This window comes from Chaetura pelagica, unplaced genomic scaffold, assembly GCF_000747805.2.
Source record: "Chaetura pelagica isolate M959 unplaced genomic scaffold, ChaPel_1.0 scaffold150, whole genome shotgun sequence".
In the NCBI taxonomy this organism is placed as follows: domain Eukaryota; kingdom Metazoa; phylum Chordata; class Aves; order Apodiformes; family Apodidae; genus Chaetura; species Chaetura pelagica.
The window spans coordinates 3,071,869-3,083,042 of NW_009952052.1; the positions used below are offsets into that span (position 1 = coordinate 3,071,869).

Sequence of the window (11,174 nt, forward strand, 5' to 3'; positions counted from 1 at the left end):
TCTAATTCACACAGCTCCTTATCTGGATCTGTGTGTCTTAGCTGTGCTTTCTCAAAGGAAAGCTCTCTGTTAAACTCCTGGAGGATGCCTGCCTAGGGTAGGAATATAGGCCTTAGAATAAGAACTGTCTTTAAAGTCTGAGACTTCTAATATGTAGATGTAGTTGCATAATAGTTATGCTTGTGCAGCTATGTGCAGTTGGCTTTGGTACCAGCAGAATATACAGAAATAGTAGTTCTTCCAAGATCATGGTCCAAAGATTACTTTGGTTCTTAAATGTCAACTTTTTTTAGTGACAGAGAATGAGGAATCTTAGTATCCAATATACTTTAAGGTAGAAATATGGGGAAAATTCACTTTTCATCTTGCTCTGTTCAGAGGTATGCTTGTTTCATCTCATTAGTCTGCTAATCTGTACTTTCTTAAACCTCTGCAAATACATGATTTGGCAAACTGCTTGATGTTAAATTTTTAGTATTCTAGAGCAGCTAGGAAACAACAAATACATCTGCATTGTTTGTACTCCAAACAGATATGTATTTTGGTTTTTAAACAGTTTTTCATGGTATAATATTACTAGTTTCATAATATTACAATATGGGAATAAACAGAAAAAATACTATTCTAATCTATCTCTATTATCCCTTATTGCTGTTTTGACAGGCAGTAAATACAGTAGAACAGAGAGTTATTGTTATCGCTGAGGAGGAGAAGAAAGCTTTTGTGCGATACTTTGTTGAGTCCATGAAGCCAAAAGATAAGGTCATCATTTTTGTGGGGAAAAAGCTAACGTATGTAATCACTTCTCAGTATGGTGTGTTGCTTTTTTTAATTTCTTTTTTGTAACAGAAATGCTGGATAGATTTTTTTTAGTTCATGTAATAATTAGCAAGTGTAACAGCTCTTGTCAACAATGTGCTAGTAGTAGTAATATTTTTTGATTTCTTCATTCATTCAGACTGAGTGGCAGTTGATATCCTTTTAATGTTATTAGTGGTGGTGGTAAATCTCAATTTCACAGTTTTAAAGATGTTAAGGTTTCTGAGGGATGTACTAATGCAAATGTACCTGGTGCATACAAGATCTGATTGGGGCTGGGGTGGTCACTGTACGACACCCAACCTTTTTGAGTGAACAATACAAATCATGTTTTATTTCTCTTCTATATAAATACAAGCTGACATTTATGTGGGAAATAGTCTTGCTTTCATGCTGTTTTATCAAATATCAGCTGACCTAGTTGGGGTTTTTCCCTTAGGCACACATTTAGCTTTTGCTGTCACATTATTATCTTTTGGATCTAGATCTAGATGCTGCACTTTTATTTTGTTTTCCACTTTGATTCTTAAAGAGAAAAAAAATGTTTTATTTCATCCTAGAGCTGATGACTTAGCAAGTGATTTTGGTCTCCAAGGAGTTCCAGTGCAGTCACTTCATGGTAACAGGGAACAGTGTGATAGAGAACAGGCTTTAGATGACTTTAAGAAAGGTATGTTTGTGCCTAAGTACTGGTGTATTTAGCCCAGGTTTTTACGGCTTGTCATGTGCAGAACTTTGTATATTTGTAAGTGCCAGGTCTTTTCAGTACCATAAAAGTGAAAAAAATTGAAGAGCTCTTCATGATAAATTTGCTTTGTTAATTTAGCAAACAAAGCAAGATTGCTCTTCAATAAAATTTGGAATGTTTAAGAGTTACATAATTTAAAGTAAGACTTATTTTATTTTTTAAATCTCCGTGGAAGTAAATATTGTGTTACTCTAGTGAACATAAGTTTAAGTGTAGAACAGTGGTGCTTTCAATGAAGCAGTTCCACTCTTAATTACGCCAGTAAGGTTTTACATTGGGGTTATGTGATCACGTGATGATAAAACAAAGAGTAGTCCTGTGATAAGGATACCAGGTGAGAATATAGTTATTGAAGCTTCTGTTCTTTTCACAGATTCTTTATATCAACTAGGCATGTCTCTTGCTTCTCCTGCACCCTGCTGTTCTACTTGTGAAACACAAATAATACTAAAATGACATTTTGAGTGCTTACTTACCACCTTGTATTTGAGGCTAGTTCAGTCTGATGTGCAACAAGCATACTTTTCCTTTATGTGTTAAGAGTAAGTGCATTATACACTAGAAAATCAATAGCTTGGAGTATATTTTCTGTTTATTCCATAAACTTCCATTCTCTCTTGGTTGTATTTTTAGGCAAAGTCAGAATACTGGTAGCTACTGACTTAGCATCCCGTGGCCTTGATGTGCATGACATTACTCATGTTTTTAACTTTGACTTCCCTCGCAACATTGAAGAATATGTTCATAGAGTAGGTCGTACTGGAAGAGCAGGGTAAGTATTTACAAGAAAATAATAATAGATTGTCAATACTTTATGCTCTGCATAAGTGCTTTCACTTTCAAATGCTAGAGCTACAGATAGTGTGGAGTGGGGGAGTGAAGAATCCATAGTTGATCAAAGTGTATTTTAGATAATAACACACTACTTCATGTTTTTGAAATTAGTTCACTGTGAAATTTAAGGCAAACGAGTTTTCCACTTTCATTGAGGGGGATGGGAATGAGGGATAGTTGAAAGCTGGTTTAAATGTGGGGAAGAATTACAGTTCAAAACAGCTTCTCTGTAGATATCGTGAAATGTCACTTTCTTGTTTGTGTCTTTGTGAGCCACTGAGTTGTCCAGTTTCCTAGTCAGCCCATTGGGGAAAAAAAAAAAATAAAAAATTAAAAGTTTTCAGCCTGTTATGATGGTGTAGTTTGTTGCTAGGATTGAATGCTGCTTTCCAAAGTTGGCACAAGTGTATTTTTTCTTCTCTGTGTGTTTATTGTAATAACTGTATTTATGTATGTCTCTTCATACTTAAATATGTTGCCTTTATGCTGGGTTCATTACCTAAAAGTCTAAATTCATTGTGCCTTTGCTCCATTTTTCAGTGAATTGCAATATTCTGATCTTGATGAAAAGTTGTTTTCTGTTACGTGTATAGTAAATACTTAAGCCAGTATCTACCAGTTGGATAACACTGCTTGTAGTACAATTTATGATTGTATAGGTCAGTAGGAAAAGCCTAGAAGCAGTTGTTTTTAAGTTCAACAGTTTATTTCATTCCTTGTTTTAGACGTACTGGGGAGGCAGTAACGCTTGTCACTAGGAATGATTGGAGAGTTGCATCTGAGCTGATTGAAATTCTGCAAAGAGCAAACCAAGTAAGAATCCATCTTACTGGGTAGGATTTACAGTAGTTCTGGTTTACCACCTGAAACAATTTGTTAAGATCTAAGCCTACTTACATCTTTCTTGGTGAGTGTCTGTAGTATCACAGGCAAAAAAAAAAAAAAAAAAGGGAACAAAAAAGTAACTACTGTAGGCACACATGGAGGATTGCAGAGGAATAATAGAATCTGGTTTATTTCACAGTATTTTGTTCCATTTACATATCACTTCTGGGCTCATGTACAAATGTTTAACATTGTAAATATTTACATCATAAGCAGCACAATTGTTTATCAGTTTATTATGTCTGACAGTTGCAATATCTACACGTACTTTTTCAAGCTCTCATTCTTACAGATACTTGTAAATAGGATGGGAAATAGGACTCAAATGTGATTTCTTCATTTATTTTAAAGATAGGTTTTTTTCTTGCTACCCTATCTAAGAAGCCAGAGACAATTATGTTGCTGTTTCGTGCTGTTAACAAGAAATAGTATTTTCCCTGATGCATGTTAAACCCCCACTTTATACTCACACTAGAATTAAAATTTTTACTTTTTTGTATCTGTGGGGATGGGGGGTTGATGAGTACAAAGCATGTTGCTTTTACCTAGGACCTGTAGATCTTAGTGTAGACACTTAATCAAACCTGAAACCCTGAGTTAAAACTTCACCTACATTTTCTGTTGTGATACTTTTTGCAAACCTAATAAGGTACTTTTGAGGGGAAAAAAGAGAGTGAGAATCCTTCCTATGGCAATGCTTTCTTTAAGTACCAGCATTTGTGTAAAACGGAATCTAAAACTCTTATTTTAAACTAACCTTGTTCTTGTGCTGCTTTCTTACCAGGTAGTTCCGAATGAGCTTGTTGCAATGGCAGAAAGATATAGAGAATTTCAAAACAGAAAAGATATTGAAAAGGATATACGAAGACCTCTGAGAAAGCCCACAAAATAACTAGTCCCTTGAAGTTACTGAAGGAAAATTATTATTGTTGGCATCCAGGGGCTGGAATGTAGAAGTTTATTTTCTTGGTTGATTGTTTTACGTAACTGTCCCATTTAAATAAAATGCATTTTTAAAAGTGGCTTAGAAAAGGAAATTGGATCAACTTTACATAGAAATAAATAGTTTTGTGCTTGGACTCTTTTCACTTAAAAAGGAATTAATTTCATTATTTTTTCTTGTGTGATGTGCTTAACTTCTAAAGCTGTTATCTACTAGTTAAAAATAAATATTGTGCATTTGGTGGGATTTTTCATTTAAATAATAGATAAGAATGTAAACAATATTTTTTCCTTTTGTTTTCAGTTAACTGGATTAGTGAAGCAGTGTTTGTCAGGATGGTTTCAAAGTACTGTATTTTTGCATTGATTTGCTGCATCTGCCAGTGGCATGCAGATGTATTTCCAAGGATAACTTAGTTATTTCAGTTACTGCAACCACACTAGTTCTTATGTTTGCTGAAACAAGGGGTTTTTTTAATTATTATTTTAAAACTTAACACTGAAAGTAATTTTTCTTTAGACTTGAGTCTCAAGGTTTTCTGGAGAGAAGTCTGAATTTCTTCCTAATGGAGGAGAGTATAACAAGAGGTCAGTTTGTGGCTGACTGAAAAATAAAAACAGCTTCTGCTCTTGTCATAATTTTTCTAACCTAAGGAAGAAAACCAGTTTACTAGAGCAATGTTTAGAAAGCCATGAAGAAGAAGTACATTTGTCAAACCAGGACATCAGGTTCTGTCACAAAGACTGCTAGTGGTAATGGGATATGTTTTCACTCTGAGGAAGTTGCATGGGAAAGAGCTATTCCTTAATTTGATGCTTTGTCTGAACTTGTGTTTACTCATGTGTCATATGAGTAAATGTAAAACTAATAAACTGAATCTAGTGAAATGAGAGTATTTTACTAAAGTTACGTTCTTAAGGTTCCCCTGGCTTTCCCTTTTTTTATTTGCTCATAATTGAGATGAAATCTGAGCCTTATTTAAGCCAGTAGGTTACTTTGCCTTGAAAAGGAAGCTAAAACTAGACTTCCCCTGGCTTCATACAGACATACATCTGACAGTATTTACTTGCAGCACAGCAGTTTCCAAATGCTGTGTATTTATCATGTGCACTATCACCTTCCTAGTAATAGAAAAGATTGTAATTACTAATTTTTCCTAACACATGCTCTTCAACATAAGAAAAATTGAGCTGAATTCCAACTGCAGGAACGTCAGATTTTATAACCTTTTACAGGGAGACTTCTTCCTTGATATGGGTTGAATATAGATATATTTCTCTCTACAAGATTCACCACACGAATGTTCATTTACACAATAACTGTTGCAGCACAGTAGATCAGTGATTACTTCCCTTCCAAAGTCCAGTGATTATTTCCAATGCAACTGAAGACTCAGAAGTTACTTGAGAAACTATATTGTTTTGACACCATATTCTCTAATCACTGCTGCTGGTCATTGTCCTCTTGCAAAAGGTCATCATCCATCATATTGATCTGGAGAGGTTCTTCTTTATCTTCATTTTAAACAAATGATGTCTGTACATTTGGAATCGTCTATACATTCGTATGATATCTTGAAGATACTTTGCAGGTGACATCTGCATTTTGTATAGGGAAGATAAGTATTACTTAAAACATCCTATTTCTTTTAATGGTTATAGCTAATCAGCGTAACTGAAATACACAGTTTTCTCTTAAGTGTTCTTGATTGCCATTTTTTGTCATACTACTGAGGAGTAACTTAAAAATACTCCTGCACCTCAGGGTGCAGGACTTATGGTTTTGCATATGCATTTCTACATGGATAGTTACTATAAATGTTTACAGTAACTCCTGAAATATTGGGAATCTGTTGTTCAATTGATATTTTATTTGTCTTGAAAGGAAATTACTGCTCGCTTTATCTTCTGGGCTGAGTAAGTTGTACTGGGGAATAAAAAAGTGTGGTAGATGAGACTTTTCCAGGCAATCCAGAAAATATGCGAGGTATTTGTGAAAGCAATGATCCAAGTCTCCTAAGCACCAGTCTGTGTCATTTGGCCATATGACACATGAGTGGAAGAAGGCAGTTTTGACATGATATGAACAGATTTTGTCCAGCTCTTTTGTGTGTTTCATTTTAAGTTGCTCTAGAAGATACTTCAGAAGCTTTAGACAACCTTTCCTGTTAAATAAATAAGAATGTATTAGGCACTTTCTAGTCAGTCCTACATATGTATTTTAGATGTTTGAATATACATTATTCATTAAGCAATGAAAATGTTCTTACTCTTTATAGAGTAATAGTTTCAATAATGTTCTGAAGAAAATCTGAAAAGAAGTGCAGCAATAGGCTTGTTAATCCTTGAAATAGGGCAGATAAAGTCAAATTCTAGCAACAAGGGATTTCTGCTTTAAGCAATAGTTTGTGCATGCACCACTTTCACTGGTAGCCACAGCAACACAGCAGTACATGGTTGGTCAGCAGTGTGTTTCCACCATATAGTCTCCCAGCAGCAGATCCTGCCAGTGTGACATGAACTTGGAGCACTCTTTAAGGCTGCCCTTTAGGCTTGGATTTACACTGAAGGAAATGTCACTACCTTCCTGTGGCACACCACAAGGGGAAGATACATATACATATATATACACACAGTTTAACACTGCTAAGGAGAGGTATAGCATGTCTGATAATACTTACAAAGCAAAACCAAAGAATTATGTATTAGTTCTCTTGAGACTTTCTTGATTCAGTTTGAGAGGTAATAAACTAAGAAGTTGGTTTGCCATTAAGAAGGTTCTGCATCTCATGTGGCTTTTCTTTCTCTTTGAAAAAATGTGGAAACCAGCTTTATTGGAGTGAAAAATCAGATTTATTCATCCTGATCCCATTTAGCAGTTCTGTTCTCACTATCATTTTAGAAATTGCCTTGGTATGAGTGTAATTTTGCTCCCAAAGCTCAGAAAGCTGAGTCATCAGATTTTTTTAAGCTGGTTCTTCAAAATAGGCCTGAGGTTGGGGAACAATTATTTAACAAGTAGCATCTTTAAGCTTTCAAAGGCAAGTCTGCAGTGTAAACCTGCAATGTAATTTGTTTCCACTTCTCACTGAAGAAGTGCAAGGCAGATGTTCAGCAAGGACCTGCAATGTTTTACTGCTGCAGAACAATGATGCCTAAAATCCTTATTCTTACTCCTTATTGTAAGTCTGAGATAAAATTCTTAAAATTTAAACCGAAATAGTGCCAGATAGTGCTAACCTGGGTCCCACAGGCTTCAAGTAAAACGTTCAAATGACATACCAACCTACAGCACTTTGGTCCATCAGATTCACAACACGTCTTTGAGCTGCCGTGGTTGTTCATCATGGCCTTCTCAATATGTGAGAAAGAGACTCGCCAGGTGTTTCCTGAGGTTGGGTACAAGATTGTTAAACTGTTACACAGCAATAAGTACCAGCATCTGTAACCAGAAAAGACACTTCATAACTGACTTAATTTTAAATAGTAGCAATTTCTTTGGACTTAAAAAATAAAACTCAGTGATTACAACTAGTTAATTCCCCAGCCACTCCACACAAAGACAATTACAGTGTTGTTAATATAGAATCAGACTGGTTCGGGTTGGAAGGGACCTTAAAGATCATCTAGTTCCAACCCCCTGTTGTGGCAGAGACACCTCCCACTAGACCAGGTTGCTCCAGGCCCCATCCAACCTGGTCTTTAACACTTCCAAGGAGGGGGCTTCCATAACCTCCATGGGCAACCTGTTCCAGTGTCTTAACCACTCTTAAGAGTTCTTCCTAATGTCTAGCCTAAATCTACCTCCTTCCAGGACACAGTTAATTGGATGCTTTAACTAGTCTTAAGGATGTTTGGATTTAAAATTAATTCTGAACTTTACTGCATTTGTTGAACATGATTTAGAGAATTACACTGCTCATAGAAATCTACTACCTTTGAATTTCTGTTCTGTATTATCAACCTTACTGCATGACCATTCTGGTTCTGAATAAAAAAATCTTCACTATTGGGTTTTAATATTTGTGTGTAAGTAATAGGCTTATGAATTTGTCTTCAGGGAAGGTGACTGTTCTACAGCATTTATTTTTGTTCTCCTGGTAATGTTTCTGGAAACAATGATGAACCTAGCTCAGCCCCCTGTTTTTAAACAGCAGCAATCATTTTTGTCTTCCTTGCATAAGTTACACTGTTTCCCTTGCCTGTTTGGTTCGTTACTCTTCGCATTTCATTTTCACAGGAGATAGACCAGTAGAACACTCATTATTTCTTTAGCATCTTTAAGATGAGCATGCTAATTTAAAAAAGAAAAAAAAAAACAGCCTAAACTGTTCTTGTGAAATCATCAGTTCTCATAATGCAATGACAATTCAGGATGTTTCTCCCAGCTCAGGTAGGCTTGGTTTGACAGGGGCCTGGAGGAAAAAATGTAGCTGTACCAGAACTCAGTAAGAAATAATGTATCCTGCTAGAAAAGTAGAGAGTTTACTTCCTGCAGAAGTACGTAACTTGTGTATATGGTCCCACATACAAGCATGTTCCCTGGCTTTTTAAATTCCTTTGTCTTACAAAACAAAGGAGTGGATGTTGCTGATAAGTACAGCACTAGCACAGGGAAGGTCCATATCCATGTGTCCAACTTAGTAGATCTAATTTAATGCTCTTAGGAATGCTTAGTATACAGTCTGGCAGAGCAGCTTTGTCTTTAGACTTCAGTACAGGACAAGCAGTGTCACAAATCTGATGTTTTAAAGAGTAGTTTTGCTTGTCTTTGATGCACACATATCCAGGATAGGATAAAGATCTGTACCTCAAAGGCTGAACACTGAACAGTGTCAAACCCTTTTAACAGCACTTGTAAGTGATCGAGTTGTAAGAAGATAGTTCATAACTTAGATGTATTGTATTTGAGGTACCTCTCAGAACCTTTTCTCTTTTGTTTTGTTTGGCTACTAAATAAAGTGATTTATTTCTGAGCTCTCCCCTGACTTTTCTTCCCAGCCATTGTTCAATTTTGAGGCCATCCTGTGTGCTGGGCGGCCAGCTCTGCTGAACTTCCAAAGTCAAGATGATGTCCACTGATATTTCTGCTGGAGGATTTTTGATCAGAAGAGTTATTGCAGGGCTTCCGGCCTTTTTCCTTTTCACAGTGACTTCCACATCTAGTAACAAAAGAAGAAATTTATTTTTATATATTAGAAGAAGCTTTTTTTAAATAATGTTTTTTACTTAAGAGGAGTTTACAACAAATCAAATGGAATATCTGGGTTCTGTCACTGGCTCTTTATCCTACAAGATACAGATTTTAAGTAAAACATTAAGGTGGCCTGTTGAGGAGTTATATAAAGTAAGAAAAGCACTTCTGCTGTGTTTGCTTGATTCACTATGTCTACAGAAGCAGAAACACAGTTGTGTTTTCCAGTGAACTTTTTCACTATTGAAAACAGACTGAAAAGATTTGTTTTTGAAGGCTTTGGAGAAATACATGTTTCCTATATAGATCAATATTAAATATTAGGTAATATATAAAAGAGAGCTCTTCCTTCTTCTACAGTTCAGCAAATGGCTTTTTGTATACGGCAGATGGATTAAAAATACATAGGTCATGTAGGAAGTACCAAGCATGTGACAGAACCCTCAATATTAATTATTTTCATATGGAAAGAGGATTGCTTAGTGGAGCTGTGGGTTAATCACAGAATATGAGTAGCTCTGATGTATCTGTGGTGATTCTTCACACAAGAGCAAACTTAAGATAGCAGGGACAGGAGGGGTTGCAGTTACAGCTACATTGTCCTGAAGAGACAATTGAGTGGGGAGGAAAAAATGGCATTTTATTAACAACAGAGCAACGCATATGTGTGATGTTAGTGGGTCTTCAGCACTTTTAGGTGAAGTCTGTTGTTCTCTCAATACCTACTTGTAATGTTTTTTACTTCTCGTTTAATAATTTCTCTTAGAGCTGTAAGCATTTTGAAGGCTGATAATTTGCCATCTTCATCTAAAAACTTGAACAAATGCTTTTCTTTTGGATTTCTTTTGAATGTTAGAAAATAATAGGCTCCAGTATCATCACATTCCTCCAGCTGAAGTCTTGCGACAGGCATTACAAGCATGATGTCAAACTCATTTGGTTCAGATATCTGCAAAGTATAACAATACAACAGTCAGTGTGCAAGCTGGGTTTTATTATTTTAAGAATTTTATACCAGTTGAGGTTTTATCTACAAATGCCCTGGTGTGCTTCTCCTGTATGTTGTGAAATATGAGCTTATTTCTGTGGGTTTCTATTACAAGATCAAAGTGCATTTCAGTAGAGAAGCAATTTACTGATAGCAGTTCACTTCCCAGCTTCCCAGCTCAGTACATTTTCAAGAGACTTTTGGGATTTTTCAGCTGTGTAGAGTAATGCATAAAAGCTTAGTCCTCCTTTCGCACACAGAAGTCAGGTACAAGGAAAAGAGTTAAGTGCACTGTTATGTCTGAAACTAGTTTAAAAATAAAGAAGTGTCCCCGTGTTTGACTTCAGATTGAGCTGGAGCCAGCAAAAAAAGTCATCGCTATTTATGCTGCTCCTTGAAAGCAAACAAAGAATCAAACGAGAACTTATAAACTGAAACTATAAAGTACAACTGGCAAGGAGCCTTTCGTGCAGTTTATACCCGGCTTGTCCTCCGGGTGCTCTGGGCTTCCCTGTGTGCTCTGCACAGGCCGGGGCTGCTGCAGCTTCACAGCCAGTGCTGCTCCGGCAGCCCCTCTTCTCAGACGCACATACGCGCATCTTTCGGGGAGTCAGCTATTTTACTGTTGTTGTTAACTAACGTGGTAACCCCCAGTCTCTCCTCACCGCCGAGGGCCGGCTCACAGCGATTCCAGGCGGCAGGAGCGGCGCGAAGCCGGCTCGCCCGGGCCCGGCGCCCGCACCGCCCTCCTCTCCCGCCCGGCC

At 36.7% G+C, this 11,174-nt stretch overlaps 2 protein-coding genes across 2 annotated transcripts in view; one reads left to right on the forward strand and one right to left on the reverse strand.

Moving 5' to 3' along the window:
• DDX43 (DEAD (Asp-Glu-Ala-Asp) box polypeptide 43) overlaps window positions 1–4,645 on the forward strand; it is a 15,474-nt gene extending 10,829 nt beyond the window's left edge. Inside the window, exons 12-17 of the mRNA XM_010003506.1 lie at window positions 664–791; window positions 1,380–1,489; window positions 2,201–2,339; window positions 3,127–3,214; window positions 4,071–4,167; window positions 4,503–4,645. Coding sequence (XP_010001808.1) covers window positions 664–791; window positions 1,380–1,489; window positions 2,201–2,339; window positions 3,127–3,214; window positions 4,071–4,167; window positions 4,503–4,645 — 705 coding nt within the window. The remainder of the gene's footprint in view (window positions 1–663; window positions 792–1,379; window positions 1,490–2,200; window positions 2,340–3,126; window positions 3,215–4,070; window positions 4,168–4,502) is intronic.
• Window positions 4,646–6,050: 1,405 nt separating this feature from the next.
• Window positions 6,051–11,009, reverse strand: MB21D1 (Mab-21 domain containing 1). The gene is made up of 5 exons (XM_010003517.1): window positions 11,004–11,009; window positions 10,149–10,371; window positions 9,145–9,390; window positions 7,515–7,617; window positions 6,051–6,393 (listed from the first exon to the last, which is right to left on the reverse strand). Exons 1-5 carry the CDS (start codon window positions 11,007–11,009, stop codon window positions 6,051–6,053), a joined length of 921 nt encoding a protein of 306 aa, XP_010001819.1.
• Between the last annotated feature and the right edge of the window lie 165 nt (window positions 11,010–11,174).

Excerpts from the sequence above, each read along its gene's own strand:
- MB21D1 (XM_010003517.1), bottom strand. Across the intron at positions 9,391-10,148 it reads AGAAGTAAAAAACATTACAA|ATGTGGAAGTCACTGTGAAA; the intron begins GTAGGTATTGAG and ends TTTTGTTACTAG. Across the intron at positions 7,618-9,144 it reads AAGAGAAAAGGTTCTGAGAG|GAAACACCTGGCGAGTCTCT; the intron begins GTACCTCAAATA and ends ACCCAACCTCAG.